This window comes from Bubalus bubalis, chromosome 2 (assembly GCF_019923935.1).
Source record: "Bubalus bubalis isolate 160015118507 breed Murrah chromosome 2, NDDB_SH_1, whole genome shotgun sequence".
Lineage (NCBI taxonomy): Eukaryota > Metazoa > Chordata > Mammalia > Artiodactyla > Bovidae > Bubalus > Bubalus bubalis.
The window spans coordinates 164,064,393-164,092,164 of record NC_059158.1 but is presented as its reverse complement, the minus strand read 5'-3'; the positions used below and the strand labels follow the sequence as shown (position 1 = coordinate 164,092,164).

The 27,772-nt window shown below is 39.1% G+C and overlaps 1 protein-coding gene across 3 annotated transcripts; it reads left to right on the top strand.

The window, feature by feature from the left end:
• Nucleotides 1–20,938: 20,938 nt before the first annotated feature.
• SCG2 (secretogranin II) lies at nucleotides 20,939–26,513 on the top strand. 3 transcript variants are annotated; one of them, XM_044937889.1, is made up of 4 exons: nucleotides 20,954–21,092; nucleotides 21,160–21,304; nucleotides 23,382–23,564; nucleotides 24,236–26,513. In XM_044937889.1, the coding sequence occupies exon 4, from the start codon at nucleotides 24,250–24,252 to the stop codon at nucleotides 26,089–26,091; it is 1,842 nt and encodes a 613-aa protein (XP_044793824.1). In that variant the 5' UTR covers nucleotides 20,954–21,092; nucleotides 21,160–21,304; nucleotides 23,382–23,564; nucleotides 24,236–24,249; the 3' UTR covers nucleotides 26,092–26,513. The 3 variants fall into 3 exon arrangements, with proteins under 3 accessions (XP_006069756.1, XP_006069757.1, XP_044793824.1); XM_006069695.3 differs by lacking the exon at nucleotides 21,160–21,304 and having other exon boundaries at nucleotides 20,951–21,092; XM_006069694.3 differs by lacking the exons at nucleotides 21,160–21,304; nucleotides 23,382–23,564 and having other exon boundaries at nucleotides 20,939–21,092.
• The last annotated feature ends 1,259 nt before the right edge of the window (nucleotides 26,514–27,772 follow it).

The following is a 27,772-nucleotide window of genomic DNA, read 5'->3' as shown; positions in this document are numbered from 1 at the left end:
GCCTTCTCCCTGCACATGTCTGTCTCCAAATTCGCCCCTTTTAAAGTACAGTCGTCATAATGGATTATGGATGGATTCTGTTCCAGTATGACCTCATCTTAACTAATTATATCCTCAGTAGCTCTTTTTCCAAATAAGTTCTCATTCTAAGGTATGGGAGGTTAGGACTGCAACATATGAATTTGGGGGAACATAACTGAACCCATAACTCCAGCCAGCTAATCTACCATTCAGATTAATAAGCTGTTCTGATTAGGAAAATTTAGCCAGAGGTTAGTAAAAAATGAGGTTAATGAATAAGCTTATTTTCTGGTCAGCAGAAATGGAAAGTTCTATTTTGTAAAACGCATGGCCAAATCAAAAATCCTTGAGCACGATATAAGCAATTTATTGTACTTCAGCATGAGTACATCTACTCCATCAGTACCTGATTTCAGTAATATCTATTGAGTGGATTCATGCTATAAAGGGAGCATATATATTTCTAATAGAATTAGAAAATTGTAATTTTAAAGCACTCCTTTTATTAATCCATCAAATACCTTTTGTGTTTACCATTTTAAAACTAAGTTGCTCTGCTGAGTTTTAAGACTCTTCATTTTCTGGCCTCACCAAGCCTATCTGAACTTATTTCATACTTTTCCAACTATTTTCTGCTCTAGTCAGATCCCTTCCTTATACCAGATACTAATCATTGTCATCCTGTCCCATCACTTCATGGCAAATAGATGGGGAAACAATGGAAACAGTGACAGATGGTGACTGCAGCCATGAAATTAAAAGATGCTTGCTCCTTGGAAGAAAAACTATGACCAACCTAGACAGCATATTAGAAAGGAGAGACATTACTTTACCAACAAAGATCCGTCTAGTCAAAGCTATGGTTTTTCCAGTAGTCATGTATGGATGTGAGAGTTGAATTATAAAGAAAGCTGAGCACCGAAGAATTGATGCTTTTGAACTGTGGTTTTGGAGAAGATTCTTGAGAGTCCCTTGGACTGCAAGGAGATTCAAGCAGTCCATCCTAAAGGAAGTCAGTCCTGAATCTTCATTGGAAGGACTGAAGTTGAAGCTGAAACTCTAATACTTTGGCCACCTGATGGGAAGAACTGACTCATTGGAAAAGACCCTGATGCTGGGAAAGACTGAAGGCGGGAGGAGAAGGGGACAACAGAGGCTGAGATGGTTGGATGGCATCACCGACTCAATGGACATGAGTTTGAGGAAGCTCCGGGAGTTGGTGATGGACAGGGAAGCCTGGTGTGCTGCAGTCCATTGGGTTGTCAAGAGTCGGACACGACTGAGCAACTGAACAACAGCAATCATTGCCTGAGTTCTTCAGCCTCTATTATTTCCCTTCTCCTGTTACAATCTTTCCATACACTTAAGGCTTCATTCAAGTACATGTAACCTTTCTCCTTCTTGTTATGTTATGGTTGGTGAACTTTCCCTTTGAAATCTAAATGGCTCCAAATGTCTCAATTGTGTTGTGAACTAAAATTTGCCACTTTGTCAGTGCTTCAGTCATGACACCATAGAAAGTTTATGTTTCTTGACTGAGGGGAAATGGCTTTATACACACCCCTTGAATCTCTTTCAATTTCAGATTAACATTGGACACAATCAGCCATCAATGAGTCCTTAATTGGAAGTCATTTTTTTGAGTTAAAACCTTGACTTTTCCTCCCAAACACCACCGATGTGGATGCAGGACTAGAGCAACTACTATGGTGTCTTTGAGAAAACTCTATAGGATCAATATCTAGCAGACCATGCACTCTGATAACAATAATGTGATAATATGAGAAATGAAAGATTTAAAAATAAATGAGCTAAGAAGCATGGCATCGAAAAGGGAGTAGAATAGAAAGGAATTTCCTTGATACAAATGAACTTACTTACAAAACAGAAACAGACTCACAGAATTAGAGGACAAACTTATGGTTCCCAGGGGAAATGATGGGGGAAGAGATAGTTGGGGCATTTGGGATCAATGTGTACACACTCTTATATTGAAAATGGACAACCAACAAGGACCTACTGTACAGCATAGGGAACTCTGCTCAATGTTATGCAGCCACCTAGATGGGAGGGGAGTTTGGGGGAGAATGGGTACATGTGTATGTATGACCGAGTCTCTTCACTGTCCACCTGAAACTATCACAACATTGTTAATCAGCTATACTCCAACATAAAGTAAATAGTTTTAAAAAAATGAATGAGATTACTATGGGAAATAAAAGATGAACAGATACTAAAAGAAGAAAGTGATTTTCTTAACTTGATTAAACTTTATGTCCCCCAAACCTTTGGCAAATATATGTAATACAGAAACTATAATGTATTACATCTAAGATCAGAAAAGACAAAGAAAGATTTTTATACCAGCCCTTGTTTTCACAATACTGAAGGTCCTGGCCCATATGAAAGTGATATAAGGTCTTAGGAAAACAAAAAAAAGCTATTGTTATTTGCAGACGACATACACTAATCTAAAACAGTGCAATGGCATCAGCATACAAACTCTTTGAACTAACAAAGAGATTCAGTAAGTTTAAGCATATAAAATTAAATTGCAAATAGCAATCAAGTTTTTCTATGCTGCTGCTATACTAGTACCAAATATAATAAAATAAAAATTTAAATACCACTTATAATAACAACCAAACCCATAAAGCATTTAGGAATTAACTTTGTGCAAAGACACAAAAATTGTGAAACTAAATACATCGAAAATTATATAAATAAATGAATAACCATTTATTTGGCTGTAATGATGCAAATTCTCTAAAAATTAATCTTTAAATTTAATGAATATCATTCAACTTTCTAGTTGTACATTAAAAAGAACTTGGTAAATCTCTAAAATTTATTTCATTGAAGGAAGATCCAAGAATATCTAAGTTAACTTTTAAAATATTGAGGGCATACTAGACTTTCCAGAAATCAAAATGTACTACAAAACTATTACAATGAAAACGTATGGCATATGCTCAAGAACAAATATATACACTAGTGAAATACGATGAAAAGGTGAGAAAGAGTCCTGCAAATATACAGAATGTTGTATACTACAATAAATATGGCACCATAAATCAATGGGGGAGTTGACAGACAGATGGTTTAGCAGGTCAGATTGGGAAAGGTGGCTCCTTACATGGAGAAAAATAAAACTGGATTTTTACTAATACCACAACCAAAGATGAACCTTAAAGAGATTAAAGACCTAAACATAAATAGGAAAACTATTGAGTAAAAAAAAAAAAATCTTTGTCACACAGGGTAAAGGAAATCTTTTAAAATAAAACCTTGAATGAATACCTTAGGATAAAAAAAATGTTAAATTCAAGGACATCCAAATTAAGGATTTATGTTCATCAAAGAACACTATAGACAAAGTTAATAGATGGCAGAATGGGATAAGAGAGTTGCAGTGTTTAACACTGACAAGGGATGAATATTTACAAGACAGAAAACACAAAAGAAAAATAGGCAAAGGATATAAATAGAAAATTTAATCGGAAGAGGAAATCCAAAAAGCCATCAAACATATGGAAGGTTGCTCAGACTCATTAGCAATCACAAAAATGCAAATTAAAATAATGAGATAACACTTTACGCATATTAGTTTGGCAAAAAGTGGGAGGCTGGAAAATGCCAAAGGCTTGGCTAGGATGGGAATGTGAAGATAGAGGAGTTCTTTAAAGCCTCTGGAAAGCAATCTGGCCATTAGAAAAATAAGAACATGTTCAGATATAAGGGGATACACATAGGGATGCCTTCGAAAACACTGTTCACAATAATAGAGAGTTGGAAGCAAGCAGAGGCTCTATCACTGAGTCAGTGACCAGGTAAGCTGTGGGCATTCATAATGTACAGATTAGATACATGCATAGTAACTAAATCGCACAGTGATGAGTGAAAAAAAAGTGCAAAAAAACCAGTGAATAATACAATGTACATAAAAATACATACATACTGTACAATAAAGCCCATTTTGTAAGAATACAAACAAGCAAGAAAGATAAGCATTAAACACATTAGTGTGCTTGCCTCTGGGGAAGTGGTCAGAGTTAGGAATGGGAATGGAGAATGAGGATAAAGGGAACTATCAAAAAAAAAAAACTTGCCTTCTGGGAGAAGCAAGCTACTTAATTGGGTTTGGAGAGAGGATCATTTGATGTGATGTTTTCAGGCTGTCAATTAGGAAACAACAGGCGAGGTGTTTGGATGCGTCACCTCCCTGGGCTCATCTTCTCCGAGGCTGGAAATAGAAGCCGGAGCTTGGGAGCCTTCCTCCCACAGATGGGGTCAGAGGTGCTGGATGCTGGGCATCTAATTGGACATGCTGTGTCAGAAAGCAGAGCAGGGGTTTCCAAAGAAACGCTCAGGATGTACGTTTAGCCTCTGTGACGCATTTTAAAGGGAAAGCAAGAAGGAAGGCAACACGCGCATCCTGTGATTAAGCTCTGGGTGTTGGCTATCCGAGCTGTTATTTTACAGTTACAGCTATGTCAACCATCACTCAGACTGTGTTCCTAAATGCCCTTGGGTGTTAACGGAATGGACGTATTTCCAGAAACGCTCTGCAATGCCCTCAGGGCTTCCTGAAAACACAGATGCCTTCTTTCAGACAAATCTTAAAAGTAAACTCTTATTATAATCAACAATTCTGTTACCTATTCAAAGTTGCTGAAAGACTAGATCTTACATGTTCTCACCACAAAAAAAGAAATGATAATTATGTGATGTGATAGAAGGTGTTTGTTCATGTTACGGTGGCAATCTCTGGGATAGATAAATATATCAAATCAACACTTTAAACTTATGCAGTGTTTATCTCAATTATATGGCAATAAGAAATAAATAATAAAACATAAACACACACAAAGTAAGTTCCTGACTACTTATGATTTTCTCCTTGGCAAAGTGCAGCCCCCATGCTCTGGCACCTCATTCATGTATGATTTAACCATCCTCACGTTGCCTGGGTGCTGAGATAAATGGCTACGGAGGCTCACTCAGGGTGGGGCGTGTTATGGTAAAATGCTGATTCAACAGCCAGTTTGGGGGACTTCCCTGGTGGTCCAGTGATTAAGACGTTGCCTTCTAATACAGGGGGTGCGAATTTGACCCCTGGTCAGGGAACTAAGATCCCACATGCCTTGCTGCCAAAAAGCCCAAATATAAGCAATATTTTGACAAATTCAATAAAGACTTAAAAAAATGGCCACATTAAAAAACTCTTAAAAAAAAAAAAAAGAAATCAGAGAGTTTGACTATACTTCTTCAAGCCAGAAATTAAGAAAATAGAGTCAATACAATAGGAAATTGGGGTCCTTATGAGTCTGTGAAAAGGGAACCTATTTCAACCTGGATATCAAAGATGGCTCCCTTGAATGGAAGTTAATTAAGAGGGCTTAGGAGCCATGCTCCACATTCAGGACATGGCATGTACAAAGGTTCTGGAGTGGAAGAAAGCCCTGTGTGACTGAGTGTCAGAAAGGTAAGACTAGAGTGAAAGGAGGTGGAGCCTGAGAGGTAAGGAGGGACAGGGTCAACAGCAACTGCTGAGCAGAGCTGGAAATCAGGATATTAATTTGAGAGCAGTGTCTAGCCATTCAAGGAGTTTCAGTAGGGGATGGTCAAGAGCCCCCATCCTGCCTGCTTGGTTGGTCTCTTACACTTGACCTAGGTATGAGCAGAGTCCTCCTCTGTGTGAGTGGATCCTGTTTCTCTCCTTCTAAATACTACAGTCATTATCAGTATTGCTGCATTCCTGATATGGAGTATTGCTGATTTTCCCTACACTTCACCCAGCAGATGAAACTTCCTTAGACAGACAACTGACTGATCATGCCTGCATTTGCCCCTCCTGGCTGTCTTTCTGGTCTTCTGTTCTTCCTCTCTTAGTCCATGTGGCTGCTGTTTCAGCAAACAGAGGAGCATTCTACTGGGGTTGCTTGAGTCAAATTTGCAAAATGTTGAATGACTTGATGAAAAGTGGCTTCTCTGTCAGGAAGTACTGTCTCCTCCTAAGACACTCCAACTAAAGAAAGAAAGAGTGGTGTGCAGAGGAGCACAGAGCTGGCTGTGTTTCCTATTGTTTAATCGCTCAGTCATGTCTGACTCTTTGTGACTTTATGGACTGCAGCACAGCAGGCTTCCCTATCCTTAACTATCTCCTAGAGTTTGCTCAAACTCATGTCCATTGAGTTTGTGATGCCATCTAACCATTACATCCTCTGTCATTCCCTTCTCCTCTTGCCTTCTATCTTTCCCAGCACCAGGGTCTTTTCCCAGTGAATCAGCTCTTTGTATCAGGTGGCCAAATACAGAAATAACAAATCAGCAAGGCTTGCATGCAATCAGATGCAAAACCTAATTTGGACCAATTAGGTGAAAGGTCAATAGCTTTGTGTGTCCAATCGTGAAGTCGTAAGAGGATAAGTCCCACAGTGGTCATGAGATTCATATCTCATTTCTAAGAGTCCTGTTTTTAAAATACAGAAGATTCTTGATCTTCTGCATCTGGTCCACCTGCCATCTCAACTGGATTTCACTTTTCTATGGGTACTTCTAGATTATTTGCTTTGGTCTAAACTTAAGAGAGGGCTCCCCACGTGGCACTAGTGGTAAAGAACCCACCTGCCAATGAAAGAGATGTCAGGGGTTTGATCCCTGGGTTGGGAAGATCCCCTGGAGGAGGGCATGGGACCCCACTCCAGTATTCTTGCTTGGAGAATCCCATAGACAGAGACACCTGGCAGTTACAGTCCATAGGGTCACACAGAGTTGGACACAACTGAAGCAACTTAGCATACACACTTTCAAACTTAGGAGAAGAGCTTCCCAGGTAGTGCTAGTAGTGCAAAGAATTCACCTGCCAATGCAGGAGATGCAAGAGACATGGGTTCCATCCCTGAGTCGGCAAGATCCCCTGGAGTAGGAAATGGCAAACCACTCCAGTATTCTTGCCTGGAAAATTCCATGGGCAGAGGAGCCTGGTGGGCTACAGTCCATGGGGAAACTTAGGAGACAAAACATGAATGGGTGAGAGGAAGAGGCACCCAGGCAGTGGAGGAGTGCACCTTGAAGTAGCCTGGGGTGGGAAAAAGGGAGCAGTTGACAGTCCTCCCTGTGCTGTAAGAACCATGGTGCCACGGGGGCTGGATGTGCCACTTGGGCTGGAGGCACCTGGCAGAGCTTGGAAGCTCAACTTCAGGCAGCCTGTTAGAGGGCTCTTCCTGGTTGAAATATCGAGAAGCTTAAATACGAGTCATGCAATGGAAGGAACATAGGACTTGGAGAGAGAAGACTAATGTTTGGATCTCCATTCTGCCACCCTCTATCTACCTCTGTGACTTTGGATAAAATGACAGAGATTTTCTCCCTCCTTATAGAATAAGAAGGGGTGGGGTGGATTCTTCTCTGCTGGAGAGCTACCTTTGCTAGACGTGTGAGTCTCTTTCTGCTGACCTTGTTCCCACTCAGGCTCCATCTGGAAGTCTCTAACCTCTTAGGCTCCCTCCCACCTCGAATTTGAGCTTCCCTTAGTTAAAAGCTCTGGCTGGAGGTGGTAAACGTTCTCATTAAAATGCAAATGAATTCTCTACACAGCTGCCCAAGTTGTTTTCCTCTGTGTTGTCATTTATTTCCTTTCTGTCCTTAGAAAGTAGGACAATAAAAAAGCCCAAGCCCTTCCACCTGGCATTCCAGGGGATGGGGTCCTCTACCAAGACTCTAGACTTGCTCTGCAACATCCTTCAGTCTGGGGGTGTGGTTAGGAGGCAGGCAGCTCCTTCCCTTAGTAAAAGCCTGAGCTTGGAATGTTGCTGGATATTTTTGCCATTATGTTTCTTCTGTGTAAAGTAAGAAAAAAGGACACCTGTCTCACAAGATTATTATAAGAATTAGGTATTATAAGTTATCTTAAAAATCTTCCTGTGGCTGTAACAGGAAAACATTTAATTAATGTTAGCTTTCATCATGACAAACCAAATTCTATTTTTTCCTGCAGACCTGTTTTCTCCCCACCCTGTATGTGGCTCATGTTAGCATGAGCTTTCTTTATTTCTTTGAGGCCCTGTTTAAATGCCATCGTGTTCATGACTCCTTTCTTGAATTTGGGGAGAATTAATAACTTCTGCTTCTTGGCCTTTTCTTTGTGACTCTCTTGAGAATGTATTTTCTCTTCTTTTTTTGGTCACAAGGACTTATGCATGTGTCTCTGTCATCCACCTCCATAAACCCACCCTCACTGCCACCTACTAGGCTCTGAGCTATGAGAGGGCAGGGAACACAGCTCATTCGGTCCTGAATGATTCAATCAGTTTACTAAACATTTGATGAATGAGCAAATGAGTGAATGAATGCATGAGTGGAAGCTTACTCAAATGACATTTTCTGTCTTTCTCACAGATTGGTTTCATCAGAGAGCAAGGCTTCAGGAAACTCAAGTTTCAGTGTGGTTGGTCCTCATGGTCTTGCAGTCATGGAGAGAGACAGGGCTGCCAAGGAAGATGTAGGGATCCCAAACAAGTACTATTTCCTTTTCTTTAAAAAAAAAACAACAGAACTTAACAATCCATGCTCTGTGGCTATGGTTTGTGTTGATGGTGACAAGTAATCACAAGAGAGATGAGGACAAGCACAGTATGATGAACATCTGATCCATCTTGCTGGGTTTTGCAACCCTGAGTAATCATGGCTCTTGCAGGAGGGAATTGCTTCTAGCAGATTCACGGGGTGAAGTGGGAGTCCGAGGGAGACACATTCACCATGTAGCCTATGTAAGGTCCAATTATACAAAACCAAGTGCCAACAATGCCCAATTAGATTTAAATGTGTTCAGTGGGGATTCCACTAATTTAAAAGATGATCACCAAATTCTTTACCTTAAATTTGTTTTACTTACCTCATCATATTTTGGGGGTGGGATAAAATACTGAGACTATGAGGGTGAAAACTGTAATCTCAATTCTGATGGGGGGTTGGAGAGTTCCTATCAAGTCGGCATAATTGCCAGGTGCCAGCTCTCCTTCATGGTTTGCCCCAGGGCAGCAAACAGAAGTAGTAGAGGAGGCTTTGTGAGAATCTTTAGAAAGCTTTTCCATTTCCATGGCTTTGGGGAAATTGCCCTCAGCGATACCACCAATGGGATGCTCAAAATTTTAGTTCTCTTACCCTCTATGTCTTACTCTGTATGAAAACTGACTCACTGGAAAAGACCCTGATGCTGGGAAAGATTGAGAGCAGGAGGAGAAGGGGATGGCAGAGGATGAAATGGTTGGATGGCATTACTGATTCCATGGACATGAGTTTGAGTAAGTTCTGGGATTTGGTGATGGACAGGGAAGCCTGGTATGCAACAGTCCGTGGGGTTGCAAAGAGTTGAACATGACTGAGTGGCTGAACTGAACTGAAATGACTCTCTATGTTCTTTTCATGCTCCATTCCAGTAGTTTTTGTCAACTTCTCAGCATTCGCTTTAATCAGACCTGGCAGGCTCATTCCAACTCTCCAGAAATTCAACAAAAGGCCTCTGTCTCCAGTTTCCTGACCTTGAGCTCATTGATTTCTCCAGGTTCTACTTACCATGGAAACCCCTCTTTCAAAGGCTGCTCCTTTAACCTCTAACTCAGAGCCTTTCTCTGGTCCAGTTCCCTGGTGTCCATGGTTGATGTAGGATGATTTTTCTTGGCTCTAATTTAGCCTTGAGCTGAACTGATACCTTACATTCTTAAATATTTCCAGATTTGGAACCTGGGGTAAACAGGGCCAGACTTGGTGTTCAGTCCAGGGTACCGGAAAGTCCATCCACCCCGAGTCCCTTGATTGCCTAGGAAACGGAGGTCAGCCTATCTCTTTTCTTTTTCTCCCTTAAGCAGGGGCTGGTTATTATAGAAGAAAAGGGTATTAAGATCTCATAATTTGCCAGTAACTGCACTTATTACACCTTTCCACTTAATCCTCCCAGTGTCCTTATAAGGATGGGAAACATTGAGTGGTAAAGCCAGAAATAGAGCCCAGATTGTCTGACCACAGGCCATTTGTGTCTGTTCATGACACTCTCTGAACCTCATTGTCCTCAACAAAATTAGTTGAATCACATAATATTGTCCATATGCAACAATTTTTATCTAAAAATGGCAATTTCGGAGAATTTGACATAAAGTATTTCCTACGTAAAGATACCGGAGAAGGCAATGGCAACCCACTCCAGTACTCTTGCCTGGAAAATCCCATGGATGGAGGAGCCTGGTAGGCTGGAGTCCATGGGGTCGCTAAGTCAGACACGGCTGAGCGATTTCACTTTCACTTTTCGCTTTCATACAATGGAGAAGGAAATGGCAACCCACTCCAGTGTTCTTGCCTGGAGGATCCCAGGGACGGGGAAGCCTGCTGGGCTGCCGTCTATGGGGTCATACAGAGTTGGACATGACTGAAGTGACTTAGCAACTTAGCAATGTAAAGATACAGTCATCGTCAAATGTGTGGCATGTAGTAAACAATAAACATTAACTATTCTCACTATACTACTCTGTTCATTTTTCTATTTCATCTTTTTGTGTGTGTTTCCATGGCTTTCTGCTCCTTTTATTACAGTTATAGGAATATCCATAGAATTTGGCATCTAGTAAATTATTGAATTGGACTTGATTGACTTTGTGAAGAAAAACAAAACTTGTGCTATATTCTATGAATTCCAGAGTAGATGTCATTTACGACCAGTAACTATATCCATCATATTCTGAGCCATACATGTTGATGTATGGTATGTACTTTTCCTTTTCTCATCGAAGAATTCCTGAAAAATGGTTATCTCAGTGTTCTATTGTGGCTATTTGATAAAAACTATGAGATCATAATTCCAGGGCCCAAAGAAGAGGATATTCTGATAGCAGAAGAAATCTCGGCTTCTGGCAAATCCCTTTCTGATTCTTAAAATAGACTCATTCTTTAAACTGGGTTTATTATCTTTGTGTTTGGAAGACACAGCTAAATCCTGGAAATGGATGTCTTCTGAAGAAGCACAGGTATGAGGAGAGAGGCCCTGGACCCAGAGATGAGGCTCCAGCATAGCCATGCACCCCGTGACCATGTGCAGGGTACGGGACCAGACTGCTCTGTAGACAATGGAAGAACGTTCTGTGTAAAGATGCAGGCTGCTTGGGAGGTTGAGATGAAGCAAATGCATCTATTTCCCCCACAGCTTGAAACCATCTTAGACAAGTTCAAAGTTTCCCTGCTCTCTGAAGTCTCCAGCCTGCCTATGCAGGACTAACTGTGGTCTCTCTCCATCCACTGCTCCTTGTGTATATGTTTATCCCAGCCCATTACAATTAGCTCTGTATACAGATGTCTTCCCCAAAAGCCATTTTCCTCACTAGACTCCATGGGTGTATGGGCAACTGCTGAATTTTATTCACATTCTATCCTTGATACCTTCTATAATCTTGGTGCAATGTCTGCCACCAGGGAAATACCTGGTAAATATTTGCTATTAATAATAGTAATAGTACTATATTACTACTACTACTAAGTATTACTCTCTCCTCATACCTGCTTATGGTTGAATGTGCACAAAACCCTAAAAGTGCCTAATGATTTCTACTTTATGGAGGAGAAAGCAGAATCACAAAGAAAACACCCTGATCAGACCTCCACACTGGTCAGTGGCAGAGACAGTGTTCAAACCTGGGCAGCCTGGCACCAGAACTTGCCCATTAACCATTTCTCCCTTCTTTTAACAGATAACAGATCCTTGACTTTTGGCTAAGATGAAGAATAATGAAGCAAATGAAGCATAGTTCGGAAGGAAGGAATCCACGGTTGTAGTAGACAAACGGGATTTTTATCTCCTTGCCTTTTGGTGGCTGCTGTTAAAAGACCTCCAAATCCTACTTCAGTTCTTAGATACTAGGGAGACAGAGGCAATTTAGAGATTTCATAGTTGAGGTCAGGAAACAATAGCCTTTAAGGAGTCTCCTTCGCTCAGAAATCTGACACTGGCTTAGCCACCAAGATGGCTGGAAGCCTTCGGGATGGCAGTCATTTCGGGGGCTGCGTGTGGTGCCTGCATCCCTGGGCCCTCTGAAACGCTGCTGCTGTGCTCTCTATCATCAGCCTCCTGTAGTCCGCCCATCAGGAAAAGGCACCAAAGTGTCATGACACTTCAGCTTTGTTCCCGAGGCTCATTAAGACAGAGCCGGGGGATGAATGGAACGAACGGCCTCGTCTTTATGAATGCTTAATGCGAAAATTGCCTCCACTGTGCCCCTTCGTGCTGGGCTGTGCGGAGATGCTGATGATTAAACCGTGAACCTGGCCTTGGGCTGAGCGGCGGCGGCGCGGGCCTAAAAAGAAATGTTCGCTTTCATTCATAGCTGCCTCTCAGCCCCAGCAAACCATGACTCACGTCTTATTCCCTATAGCCGTGTGTGTTTGGACTTCCAATTCATCCGTCTGACGCCACTCCGGAGTCGAGGCAGCCTGTGCCAGAAGCGGCCTCCCAGAAGAAACCCCACCTCCGCGGGCTGGAGAGCGGAACTGGCTTCCAGCGTTTACGCAAACACTTGCGTTTCTTCTCTTCCTTCTAATTGAGGCGAGGTTGCAAATGATTTGCCTTGCAGCAGCGTCCAGAAAATCAATTCTAATCACACTGATACAAAGGAAACGACTTTTTTTTTGCTTGGTTACCGTTTTAAAATTCAGGTATGGCAAGCTCGGTGAATTCTCAGGGGCTGGGAAATGAATACTAATCAGGCAGCCCAGCTGCAGAAAACTTCAAACTTTCCAGGGCATTTCTGCAACTGTTATATAACTGGATTCTTGCAGCAACTGTCTGAGGCCCGGAGCGGAGGTAATAGGACCCTCACTTGACAAATGAGGAAACCGAGGCCCAGAGAGGTTGAGTGATTTGCCTGAGGTCACTCAGCTAGACAGAAGCTCGGCATTCTATCTTCTGCCACCTGTAACTGCTGCTGTTGAATTTTTTCTTAGGCAAATTTGACTGTGGAACCGAAACATTTTTTTATATTAAGATTTTTTTTTTCTTTTTGGTCATTGAATATAACATTCTTGGAGATGGGAAGAGGAGGATGAGGATATGACTTTATAGCCAGTAGTTCTGGGTGCCAAAATGAGAATTAAATCTCACTGAGGGTTATTCTTCCATGGTTGCTCAGTTGGTAAAGAATCCGTCTGCAATGCAGGCGACCTGGGTTTGATCCCTGGATTGGGAAGATCCCCTGGAGGAGGGCATGGCATCCCACTCCAGTATTATTGCCTGGAGAATCTCCATGGTCAGAGGAGCCAGGTGGGCTAGAGTCCATGAGGTCACAAAAAGTTAGACACGACTGAACAATAAGCACACAGCACAAGGTTAAACAACAGTGTGACACAAAATTTCCCCCCAAAATTGTCAATCACAGAATTATTTCTGCTATCTTTAAGCATTATCAATACTATTATTTTCTTAGTATGTGTTTTCTATATTTAAGAAAACATAGGGATTTCCTTAAGTTCAGTGGCTAATACTCCATGCCCCCAGTGCAGAGTGCCCAGGTTCAAACCCAGATTGGGGAACTAGATCCCACATGCCCCAAATAAGAGTTCACATACTACAACTAAAAAAGGAAATTCACATGCTGCGACTAAAAAGTTTACATGCTGCAACTAAAGATACTCTGTGAGAGAGGGAGAGGGTGGGAAGATTTGGGAGAATGGCATTGAAACATGTAAAATATCATGTATGAAACGAGTTGCCAGTCCAGGTTCGATGCACGATACTGGATGCTTGGGGCTGGTGCACTGGGACGACCCAGAGGGATGGAATGGGGAGGGAGGAGGGAGGGGGGTTCGGGATGGGGAACACATGTATACCTGTGGCAGATTCATTTTGATATTTGGCAAAACTAATACAGTTATGTAAAGTTTAAAAATAAAATAAAATTCAAATACAGTAATATATATAAAAAAGAGAAATTATTAGGACAAAAGGCAAAAAAAAAAAAAAAAAAGATCCCATATGCTGTAACCAAAAAAAAAAAAAAAAAATTCCTACATGCTTCAACTAAAAAAGATCCCTTATGCTACAACAAAGATCAAATAAGACCTGGCACCACCAAATAAAAAAATAAATATTAGAAAAGAAAAAATATAGAAAAATTTGTTCTGTAAATGCTTCTTTTGTTAAGCTTAAATATAAGGAGGTCTGTATCGCTGCCTCAATTTGAAAATTTTATCACCTACATAAACAGGAGGCAACCTAAACCATAATGCAATAAAAATACAAAGTTGTTAACAAATCTTGGTAGATCCAGCAACTTACAGACAGCTCTAAGCCTGAGACCAAAAAGGAAGATTTTCAAATGTTAGAAAACTGTTAAAAACACACTAGCCCCCAACTGAAATTGTCTTCTTAATGTAACCAAGAAAATTGTGACATTATGCAAGGGATACATTTCAAACTATGAAATTCAGTGTTACTTGATGCTGTGTGTACATCTGGCATCAAATCACTTGCGATAGTGCTGTGGATATGCCTCCATACGTTGGGAAAGATGTATCTTTCCCAGATACATCTGATTGGCTTCTTGGAGAACAGGAATCCCAGGAAGTAGGACAAGAGCCCCACTGCAAATTCATCTCATCATTTTTGTCTGGGTATGACTATGACAGTAGGGTATAGACATTCAAGTTACAATGATGTCCCAAACCAGTTGATTTCAATAGTTGTATCAGTCAGGACAGGCTAGGTTATATGTGGTAACAATGAATACTGCATTACAACTGTAGTTAAGGACTAACTAGGAGAAATATGTGGTCCGTGAGAGAATATTTTGCTAAGAGGTACCTAGGTGATGCCAATATTGCTGATCTGGACTACACTTTGACAATCACTGCTGTGCCGTGCATTTTATATCCCCCCCACTTACAGTTTAGATAGCTTCAGGGTCAAAGTAGTTAGATGTTTCAACTTGTGTGCTAATTTCTGGGCAAAAATATCCAAGAGAAAAATTGACTGTGATGTGAAACACAGACACAATGGCTGGATTCGAGGAGAACATTTTAGGTTTTCAGCTCTTACCTCATATTATATATGCAAGTGCCCTACCTCCAGAACTAATATATTCATTTTATCAAAACAGCTCTCTAAAATCCATGCAAAGGCTAAGTGAACTGTGAAAGTCATCTGGTATGTCAGTGGGAGCCCCAGACCTGAAATGCTAAAGTCGCTTAGTCGTATCCGACTCTTTGCGACCCCATTGACTGCAGCCTACCAGGCTCCTCTGTCCATGGGATTTTCCAGGCAAGAACACTGGAGTGGGTTGCCATTTTCTTCTCCAGGAGATCTTCCCAATCCAGGGATTGAACCCAGGTCTCCCACGTTGTAGGCAGATGCTTTACCGTCTGAGCCACCTGGTAAAGATGCTGAACTTTGATCTTCAAGATTCTCCTACATCTTTCTAGATTTCCTATTAAAAGGAGGCATAGGAGTATGTAGTTGGGTTGTCTCCAAACAGAAAATATCCTTATTAAAACATTTGCATGGAAATACTGAAAATGTTGATTCACAAAACAATTGTGGCAGGAAAATTTGAAAGATTAAGACATACAGGGTTGTTTTAGGCAAAGTAATTAACTTCTAGCACATGAACTTTGTTCTCCCAAAGCCCACTGAAGGAGCAGATGCTCAAACATGCATGGTATTAGATTTAAGAGAATGGTACTTTCTCTTCCTATGAGCACCAGATGGCTTCAGAATCCAAAGGCAATGGAGAAGAAAGCCTAAATTTATTTGGTGTAAGTGGTTCTCACTGAGGGTTTATGAGAAAGATCATATTTTAGTACTTAGTAGACAAATGCAAACGTAGTTTCACAGATTATCTTCATTTCAAAAAGAAAAGAGGTATTGGGTTCAAGGGTTCTTAGAAAGGATCTTAAATGTTATCTAGTCCATATGGGGCCACCAGTAATTGCTAAAAGGAGCAAAAACGTTACAAAGAATAAACAGATACTGCAATTATAAGTAGTTTGGTTTTCTTTATGTGAAATTTAAAATTTTAACTCAAGTACTAGGAAAATGTTTTACAAAATAAGTGAAACAGTAGAAAAAAAGAAAGTGCTCCTATAATGAAAAAAATTTTTTCTTAAAAATTTTTTTAAATATAATTTTCTGGCAGTGCCTGAAGCTCTAACAAATAAAGACAGTTTGTTTGCATAAGGATAATTTGAGAGGATAAAAATTTCCAAAGTGGAGTGTTTGAAGCCTTGACAGTAGGCATGAGAAAATGTTAATTCAACACAACTTATTTTTGGCCAGCCATTGTCCAAATGGGGACTTCCCTGGTGGCTCAGACGGTAAAGCGTCTGCCTACAATGCGGGAGACCCGGGTTCGATCCCTGGGTTGGGAAGATCTCCTGGAGAAGGAAACAGCAACCCACTCCAGTACTCTTGCCTGGAAAATTTCATGGACGGAGGAGCCCAGTAGGCTACAGTCCATGGGGTCGCAAAGAGTCGGACACGACTGAGCAACTTCAATGTCAATGTCAAATTGTCCAAATGAATGTCATCTGAAAAACTAGGTAGTTATAGTATTAAGTAGTTACAAAATTAATATTTATACAGTATGAAGTTTCCAATTTATATGTTCTCTGAAAAGCTCTGCTTTTGCAAGGGAAGTAGAAAAACATTTTACTCTTTTTTGATAGTGAGTTTTCTTTTTAAAGTCATCTTATGTCATGAAGGAACATTTATTGTTTTATTGTAATAAAATGTAATTTATTGTAGCAAAGTATAATAATAAATAAATTGTAATAAATTAGAACTTATTGTAATACATTGTACTATAATTAGAAGAGTTTAGGTAAATTTTGGAAGCAACACATCAGGGAGGTTAAGCGTCAATAAGAAGTATAAAGAAGGAGAGCAGGAAGGAGGGAAGAGAGGAAAACAGGGGACAAATGAGCAATGAAAAGGATCCCAGGCCTTGAGGGGCTCAGGGAAGACAGTACAGACCACCTCTGTTCCTCAGCAAGTGCTGGAGGACCTCAGGTCACATATGCTGCAGACTGGTTGCAATTCAGTTGCCAAATCATGTCTGACTCTGCGACCCAAGGGACTACATCAGCCAGGCTTCTCTGTCCCTCACCATCTCCCAGAGTTTGCCCTCTTTCATGAATCATTGCCTTGTAATGGCAAGGGGGCTTGCCTAACTCAGTGAAGTTATGAGCCGTGCCATGCAGGGCTACCCAAGACAGACGGGTAATAGTGAAGAGTTCTGACAAAACATGATCCCCTGGAGGAAGGAATAGCAAACCACTCCAGTGAACTTGCTGTGAGAACTCCAAGAACTGTATAAAATAAGGCTGCAGACTGGATTCTCCATGAAAATCTTGTTTTCTGGGAGAGAGGGATGAGGGAGGAAATTAGAGGAAAAGGGGAAGAGGGAAAGAGGGGAGAGAAAGAGAAGAAAGAAGATGTATTGGTCTTCTGGATCTTAATTGCTTTCATATAAATTGAAACAAAATGAGAAGTGTAATGGAGTGGAAGAGACATTTCAAATTGAAGGATTACTAAGGTAGAGAATTGCATGTGCAAATGATAGGAAAATTCAGAATCTGGTCTAAATGAAATATGAAATTGAATAAGAAAGGACAAAATGACTAAGATTTAAGAAAATCTGATCATAAAAAGGAATGAGTCCCTTCTAATTACTTAAATTTAAGTTGTGAATGATTAGCTTGATCTTAACAGCACCACGGTGAGCATGCAAACTAATTTAGTAAAAACCATTATCATATACAGTACATGATTATTTTGAAAATGTCCAAGATATAGAGCTTTGCTTCTTGGAGGCAATGATAATTGGCAATTTAGAGCTAACAGAAAATTAAAATTTTGTGAGGAATGTTCAAAATTATCTTATCTCAAGCTTAGTGATAAAAAGATTTATAGGTTATCTTTACTATATTATACATGCTCCAAAAGAGTCAACAAGAAGTTTGCTTTCTCTGTGTATATTGCATTTTAACTTTTTTTTCCCAAATAGATTTCTATTAGAGAATATAGTTCCCTTTAGAACAAATAACTAATGGCAAAAAAATTAATGACTTTTAGAGATATATTAAGTATAACTCATTGAAAAATCCGTAAAACACAGGCCACTGAATAGAATTTTCCAAATTCAGTAACTACTCTCTTATTTGGAAGACATATGCCCCATAGCATCAAGGAGGTGACTCTTGTTTTCCATGTTTGCTGCCCCAAATAGGAGTCTGGGGCTGTACCACCTGAGCAGTGACCAGGAAAAACAATTGGAACAACCCCTGAGAATTTTGTCAAAGTGATTGTATTCTAGACTTGGATCTTTCGTTGTTAGATCCAAGCCATAGTCATTTCGGTATTCCTATCACCTAGCTAGAGTGCTGAAACCATGGTATTTATTATGGCTATACCTTTGGAAAGAGCTAACTTCAAAACTTACCTCTACCAATTATGAGAGAGGAAACAGTGGCCAACTGAGTTATTTCTGAGCTTCAGTTTCTTCAACTGTAAAATGGAGACAAATAGAGCTACCTATTATAGTTGACAAGGGTTAAATTAGATTGCCGAAACTCCAAGCACAGTGCCTGGAACATAATGGAACTCAGTAAATGGTAGGTGTTTATCATGGTTTTATATAGTAGAAAGGAATTCAGTTACTCACAAATGGCTCATTGCTCTCTCAATGCTCTACCTTTAGCTGATAAAGCCAGTCCATCCCACTGGTTGCCTCCTGATATCTCACTTCTACTTGGAGTTTTTGAATGAGGTTTTATATGGATTTTTGACAATTAAAGACATTCTCAGCAAAGAGTTTGACTATGGGATCTTAGAAGAACTATACCTTCTGATCCTTGCAGAAAGTTTAGTTTCACATATATGCACTAGCTGATCAAGAGTGACTTCCTTGAGGGTTGTTGAGACCTCTATTGAATCAAGTCAACCCTTTAAGAGTAATCTTGTGGAATTTTCTGATGCTGTGTTGATATTGGTTAGTTCAACTGGCCACACAGAAGTACTGGAAAGTAAATTATGTGAAACTCAGAGTGGTTTATCTTTGTCAGGATTTAAGAAAATGTTATGTGTGCAAAGCTAACAAAGATACCTGCAAATGAACTTATTTTTTTTGAGATGCAGTTGAGAAATGAGATTTGTTAACTCAGGTCTCATCAACTTAGCACTTAACCTTAATGATGCTAAAAACCCACTATGAGGCATAAATAGATTAGGTAAATTGGCCATAGGACTCCAGTCTAAGCCTATGAGTTCCATGTCAATCCACAAATGACCAGTCATCAGGAATGAAATATCTTAACCAGGAGATCAAAGAGAGAAAATCAAGGGTTACTTTTCTCAAGATTATTTTTTTCCTAAGGTTTTAAACTATTTCTGTTTCCTCAAGGAGTTAAAGAGTATTGTGGTTTACCTAGAATAGTTAGAAATCATTAAGCAAAACTTGATAATGGAAACCTCAGCTCAAGCTTCTTTTCCCAGAACCCTTCCCATCTAAGATTTCTAGACTGAACAATGCTCCCTATTGTGTCTGCTGGCTGACATCTTTCTTAGTGCTTTTCAATTTATATCAAATAAAAATAATCTGTTGTCTTTTATCCTAAAATAAAAATAACCTGTTTGTCTCTTATCCCCTCTGGACCAATATATGTATTGGGTTGCCCAAAAAGCTTGGTTGTTCAGGTTGTTCCATAACATCTAATAGAAAGACCAAATGAACTTTTTGGCCAACCTAACAAATATATATGCATATATACATGTAGATACTATTCATCTTTGTATCTAGCACTTAGTAGGCATTACAACTTACTGAATGAGTAAATCAGTGGCTAATTATTCATTTAACAGAGACAAAGGTATCTTTTATATAGCAAGATTCTTTTGCTTAGTTTATTTCAAAATATATGGTTTTTAGGAAAATCATATCTTTAATGAAATGAAGTTAAAAATTTAGACTTATACAAATTATAAACTATATAATCAGGTTACCTGGTAAAGCACAACAATGATTATGACTACAAGTCTGAGAGGTTGGAAGTTAAGTATTAATACTATATTATTCCTTGAATTGGTCACATTTATGGAATGTATTCGATTCATCTGATTCAACTGGAGGAAGAAAATATTTATAGTATAACTTCCTTTCAGTTACAAACTAATTACAGTTGCATATGTGTCACACTTTCCTCAAACAGCGAATATTTTTTTTTCTTTTTCTTATTGAAAGTATTTTCAACTTCTGATCTTCCCTTTTTGAGATCAGATGTTGTAAAAGATGCCAACAGATTCATATAGAATTATCAACTATTAGACCTGAGTCCTTAGAAATACACACTTCAAAATTATATTGAAACCGTAGACTAAAATCCTAACTTGAGGTCGACTCACATAAAAAAAGAGAACACTTTTTTATTCAAATAAACATGGTTTTAAAAACAATGCTACTTGTGGTTATGATATGAAATACGACTTCATATTCATAACGTGTATTCTGTTCCTCTTGGAGCATATCGAGGAATGTTAATGTAACTTCTTTGTGGCCACTGAAGAAAAAAGTCCTTATCTGTAAAACTTTCTTTTAACAACGATGACAAAACGACAATAGCAACAGGAAACCCTTATCACAAGCTGTTTGGACACAGATGAGATTATATTGCAATTAGCCACGTCTATCTGATGGATTTTTCTAAGGGAAAGTGTGCAGAGCATTTTATTTCAAGCCTCAAAGATTTTGTTAAAAGAAAGGGAACTGCAGTTTTTGCCACAGAAAGACAGGTGGCGTAAGCATGCAACTTTTTTTTTTTTTTTTTAAATCTATAAAGTGATTATTTTCTCTCGGGTTCTTTGAAAAAGCTCGACTGTGCTCCGGTTTGTGGCTGAGTGGGTGACGTCAGTGTGGCAGTGCGGAGTCAGGCGCGGCGGCTCTCTAAAAGCCGAGGAGCTGTCCGGGTGCTGAAACGGTCCGAGCCCCTCAAGCCGCGGACCAGGAGGAACATGCTGTGGACTTCCTCTGCCATATAAATAAGAGGTAAGACTGCTTTTCCCTTCTACTTACTGGAAAGTTCTAAATTGCGTATTCTCTCCTTAATTCCTAGCTAAGAAGAAAAAGACCATTTGGCAAGCTTATATCTATAGAATAACTGATCGGCAACCTGCTGCTCATCTGGCAACCTAAGGACACTGTATATATGTACATATATATGCATGATTGCATCTGTGATTTACACTGCTTGCTGTCAGGTATTTATTAACCATTGTGTTATTTAGATAATCATATATAAGAACATGAAAAAGTTAAGGATATTTGTGTCAATACACATTATTAATGTAAAGTTAACCAAGCCTGACATTTTGTTTCTTTCCTTAGTTTATTGTTTCTTCCCCTAAGGACCAGATACAAGGGCAGGGATACAATTTATATACTTAATATTCTTAACAGTAGGTGTCCGATGATTCAAAGGCTGTTAAACAGGTTCCGGTGATAGAAGTAACCAATTTTGGAGCTAGGTTTGTTTGTCTGCTTGTTTTTTCTTTGACATTTACTTTGCAAGAGCTCAAATTTAACTAACTGTATAAAATTATTTTCTCAATTGGTATGCTCTGAAAGGGCTTACATTATTGTTTACTAATTTTGGTCCTAGCAAAGTAAGACTAGAACGAGCTTCTTCGTTTATTCAGGGGAAATATTATCTTGGGTTTTAGGTTGGATATGACCATGGATTACAAAGAGATAACTGAAATGTATGAGGAAACATTTATAACCATATAAATTATTTATTATTATGCTTTGGTTGAAAGAGGTTGTACAACATTTTGCTAAATAATTTGAATGGCACAAGTGTTTCTTTTTCCTCTATCCTAACTAATTGAATTGCTCAAATTTGATAAATCCAGTTGCATTTGTCAATGCTCTAGTATAATTTCAATAGAAAAGACATTTTAACTTATAAGGTTTTTTGGTTCAAACTCTACATAGAACATCAGAACTGTTAAAACCACCTTCACTATTTAGATAAGCTGCTACCAGTTCACCTAAAAAAATCCCTTGAGTCTTAGTCAAAGGCAATAACTATGTCACCCAAACTGAATCTGAGTAAATGACCAAACAGTAGCTCTTGGTAGGCCTGTGGTTTAAATAACTGCATTGAATATTCTACCCCAACACCACAGCAAAGTTCACCTACAAAATAATGATTTAAAAGATCAGCATATAACCTAGCATATAACTGGGTTAAGGATACTTCAGGGTAATGGTTTCAAAGAAAATACATTCACTAAGATTCTTAAAATTGCTAGTCCAAATGCCAATGTGGAAAGTTGATTTTCAAATCTAAACTAATCCTGAAATAATATAAAGAAGAATACATAATGTACTTTTATTTAAGCCTAATAAGTTATAAATACAATTTGCTCTAGTAAATATTGATTCATAGTAAGTATTTTAGAAGTTTTCTTTTAAATGTTTTCCCTTCAGTAAATTAAGTAGCCAAATTAATGTAAGTGCATATTTTAAAAATTAATTTAAATAATCATTTTAATAAATAAGTCTGTACTAAAGAAATTTCTGTAAGTACAACATTTTTAGATTCTAGAAACTGAAAATATTACTTAAATACCAATATGATCTAGTGAACAATGATATTTTCTACAATTGATGTCTAAGCTAACAGATAATGATATCCAATAACTTAACTTATATATCACAAAACCATAATTCAGTTAAGATATCATGAGCAAACATAAAATTCCTTTACTTTATTTGTAACAAAATTGCACATATTAAAATAGATTTCAATGTTAGCAATGCCAAATGTAAAACATGTAAAAACTAATCCTCTTGCTAATTCATACAAGAGACTATAAGGCCTTGAAGAAAAAGAATGAATGAAAAAATTTAAATGGAAGAATTCAATACACTGTATGCATTTTTCTTGGGAATTACATAGTGATTATCTTAAAATTTTCTAACAGAATGAGTCATTTGAGATTTCATAGGTCCACACCCAAATAGACACAGAGTCAAGCTGAATTTGAACACTTACAAGTTCAGAAATAGACTGGTTCAGAAAACTTATGTTCTCTCTGTAGCATCTGTTATTATTTACTATATCTCTTGAGGACTGAGGAAAATATAATCATGATTTCGTTTTACAAGACAGTCACAGTAAAATTATTAGAAGAAATATGGGGCACAGATGTTTTAAAACAGTTTATATTTTGGTACATTGGTACATTTACACTGAAATAAGTATCACTGGATATCATGGATTTTTTTTTTTTTTGCAATTCTGACTATTGTGCTTGTGTATCTTAATAGGACCATGTGTGCTATTACATCAATCAAGATGAATGATTATAAAATACCAGACTTCTCAATTCAATATTTTGGAATTCATTGAGTAAATAAATACTGCTTTGAGGATATTAAAAATAAAAAAACTTTGTTAAGTTTGCCAACTAGCTTGGACTTGAGAAGACCCATATTCTGGAGGTCATTAAGGTACAGACCTTCCAAAATTAATAATATGATTTGGTATCAGACTAAAGGACAAGTTATTTCTGAAAATATGTATGAATGAGACTCATCCACAAGAGAATTCAGTATGATTAACATTAACATGGAATATAACTTCATCTTATATAGTAATGTCACCTTTATTGTGTTTCTACAACAAATTAGATGGATAAGTCAGTAATTAAACCACATGGTTTTTGATAAGGATATAACTCTCTATGTGTGTGTACATGCATGTTTTAAATTGAGCCATCTAATTTTTCTGCCAGTGATTTCAATATAAATGCTGTACAAATAACTAAAACTCATCTTGGAAAAATCTTTAACAGAAATAATGTATACTAAAACAAAACATGTCTTATCAGTTAAAAAATCATGCTTGAGAAACCTCATATAGTGTTTTTGCTATTATTTTAACCAAAAGAATGCCATATAAATTTGATGCAAAATGGGCAACAATTTTGCTAAAGATTCCTGTGGTTAGCTTGTGAAGATTGTGTATGATACATTTATAGTTTTCAAAAAGAGTCATCCTAAATTAATGTGGAGTAATCTATACTATGTTCTTTTTCCCCCTCAATGATTAATTACTTTTTTTGCTATAGAGTCAAATAGTCAGTTTCATTTGTGTTAACTCATGTTTTCTATGCTTTAAGGAAATCTTTCAAACATGGCAGAAGCTAAGACTCACTGGCTTGGAGCAGTCATGTCTCTCATCCCTTTAATTTTCCTCCTCTCTGAAGCTGAAGCTGCTTCATTTCAGAGAAACCAGCTCCTTCAGAAGGAACCAGATCTCAGATTGGAAAATGTCCAAAGGTTTCCCAGTCCTGAAATGATCAGGGCTTTGGAGTACATAGAAAAGCTCCGACAACAAGCTCACAAAGAAGAAAGCAGCCCAGACTACAACCCCTACCAAGGTGTTTCTGTTCCCCTTCAGCAAAAAGAAAATGGTGACTTGCCAGAAAGTTCGAGGGATTCCCTGAGTGAAGATGAATGGATGAAGATAATAGCTGAAGCTTTGAGACAGGCTGAAAATGAGCCCCAGTCTGCCCCAAAGGAAAACAGGCCTTATACTTTGAATTCAGAAAAGAACTTTCCAATGGACATGCCTGATGATTATGAGACTCAACAGTGGGCAGAGAGAAAGCTCAAGCACATGAGATTCCCTCCTATGTATGAAGAGAATTCCAGGGACAACCCCTTCAAACGCACAAATGAAATAGTGGAGGAACAATATACTCCTCAAAATCTTGCTACCTTGGAATCTGTCTTCCAAGAGCTGGGGAAACTGACGGGACCAAACAGCCAGAAGCGTGAGAGGGCTGATGAGGAGCAAAAACTTTACACAGATGATGAAGATGATATCTACAAGGCTAATAACATTGCCTATGAAGACGTGGTTGGGGGAGAAGATTGGAACCCAGTAGAGGAAAAAATAGAGAGTCAAACCCAGGAAGAGGTAAGAGACAGCAAAGAGAATGCAGACAAAACTGAGCAAATCAATGATGAAATGAAGCGTTCCGGGCAGCTGAGCCTCCAAGATGAAGATCTCCGGAAAGAGAGTAAAGACCAACTCTCAGATGATGTCTCCAAAGTAATTACCTATCTGAAAAGGTTAGTGAATGCTGCGGGAAATGGGAGGTCCCAGAATGGGCAAACTGGGGAAAGAGCAACCAGGCTCTTTGAGAAACCACTTGATCCTCAATCTATTTATCAGCTGATTGAAATCTCAAGGAATTTACAGATACCCCCTGAAGACTTGATTGACATGCTCAAAACTGGAGAGAAGCCAGTGGAACCAGAGCAGGAACTTGAGATTCCTGTTGAACCTGAAGACATCTCAGAGGTTGACTTAGACCATCCAGATCTGTTCCAAAATAAGATGCTCTCCAAGAATGGCTATCCCAAAGCACCTGGTCATGCTGTGGCAGAGGCCCTACCGGAGGGGCTCAGTGTGGAGGACATTCTAAATCTTTTAGGGATGGAGAGTGCTGCAAATCCAAAGCCTCCATATTTTCCCAATCAGTATAACCGAGAGAAAGTTCTGTCAAAACTGCCCTATGGTCCTGGAAGATCTAAAGCTAACCAGCTCCCCAAAGCTGTCTGGATGCCAGATGTTGAAAATAGACAGATGGCATATGAGAACCTGAATGACAAGGATCAAGAATTAGGAGAATACTTGGCCAGGATGCTGGTTAAATACCCTGAGATCATGAATGCCAACCCAGCGAAGCGAGTTCCCAGTCAAGGTTCAACTGAAGATGATCGACAGGATGAGAACCAAATTGAGCAGGCCCTCAAAGAGCATTTGAGTCAACACAGCTCTCAGGAGACTGACAAACTGGCCTCAGTAAGCAAAAGGCTCCCTGTAGGGACCCCGAAGAGTGATGATACTCCCAACAGACCGTACTTGGATGAAGATCTGTTAGTGAAAGTGCTGGAATACCTCAACCAAGAAAAGGCAGAAAAGGGAAGGGAGCACATTGCTAAGAGAGCAATGGAAAATATGTAAGCAGCTTTCATTGATTGCCCTATTTTCACCCCTCCCATCTCAAGCAAACCCCAATATTTCTCTTTAGTGTGTTGACTTCTCTCTTGTTAACACTGTAATACCTTTAAATGCTGTACAGGCAGATGATTCCATTTCACTGGAGTGTCTGCTTCACTTACTCTGAACTGTTCTCTTGTGTATGGGTATGTGTAAATGTTATGACTTCTGAGTAAAAATATTAATCATAGCCCTAATTCAAGAAAGATATCTATGATAGTGTTTAATAGTGTATCTAATAGCCGTGGCATTGTTGATGCTCACATATGATAAAGAATGTCCTACAAGTCTCTTGAAAGTTTTTAATATTTACGGAATTATTTTGTTACTGTCTGTAGTGTTTTGTGGAGTACTGGAGCAAAAAAAAATAAAGCATTATAAATATATAGTTTTACTTATAAGGCCTTTTCTATTGTGTGTTTTATTGTTGCTTAATAAACGTTATTTCTGGACAACTGTGGGTTATTCATTCTGGAAATCCAGAGACAATGGCTGTGGATCAAGCAATATGGAGCTAAAGGAGAAAATTATTTCCTTCCACAATCAATCCAGGTAAGAAATAATGAATGGAAATACACGATCACATTATACATTTGTAGAATGCAATATCCTCTAGCAGCTCACTACCTAGAGCTTGCCTTTAGTTTTTTCGTGATTATGGAATAATTTCTATTTATACCTTTTACCCTTGACTTTTGTAAATAAAAACATTTAAGTTTTGAAAAAACTTAAAAAGAAGTTTAAGCACTGAAGAAGAGATGGGCATAGGGCAATTGGAAACAACAAGACTCGGAAACAATCTGCCTATTTTCAGCTTACCCTGCTCCCCTGAAGACAAAACTCCTACTCTTTTGTATGGTGTGAGAGGGGCCAAAGGACCCCCAAACTGACTGTTAGGTAAGTGAATGGCACAGGCACAGTGGAGAATACATCAGCTGCCTTCTCTCTGTGTCTGTGGGCTGGAGAAAATCCAGAGTGGGTGAGGCTGTACAGAATTGTTATAATGTGCATTACTTCAGGGGTTGATGCTATCAGCATCCTGACATATCAACAGGGAATCAACAACAGCAGCAGCAAGAAAATATATAGAGCAACAGAACAACAGTGCTCATAAAAAAACAAGGAAATAAATCATAGTTACTATTTATTGAATATTTATTGTGCACTGGGCACAAGACTAAACACTCTACCCCATTCAGTCTGTGCTGTATCACTGTCAAGGGCCTCTTATTATCCCCTTTTACATCAGAAAAAGCAAAACTCAAAAGGGTTAAATAGTTGCCCCCAAATCACCCAGTGTCATGAGTTGCCAAAGCCTGTGTTCCTAACCTAACTCCACCGCACTGCCTCTCTGGGAGTGGTCTTTCAGCTGACGGTTGGGGCACTGGTGGTGGGGTGGTGAGAGGCTTATGTATCTCAGTGTGGGTCATTTCCATGAGAGGGCATCTGTGTGTGTGTGTGAGAGAGGGAGGGAGGGAGGGAGGGAGTGCTGATTTAGTCACTATGTCATGTCCTACTCTTCGCGACCCCATTGACTGTAGCCTACCAGGCTCCTCTGTCCATGGGATTTTCCAGGCAAGAATACTGGAGTGGGTTGCCATTTCCTTCTCGAGGGGATCTTTCTGACCCAGAGATCAAATTCTGG

What these genes read in the sequence shown, in the direction of transcription:
- SCG2 (XM_006069694.3), top strand. Translation starts at nt 24,250, where the DNA reads ATGGCAGAAGCTAAGACTCACTGGCTTGGAGCAGTCATGTCTCTCATC.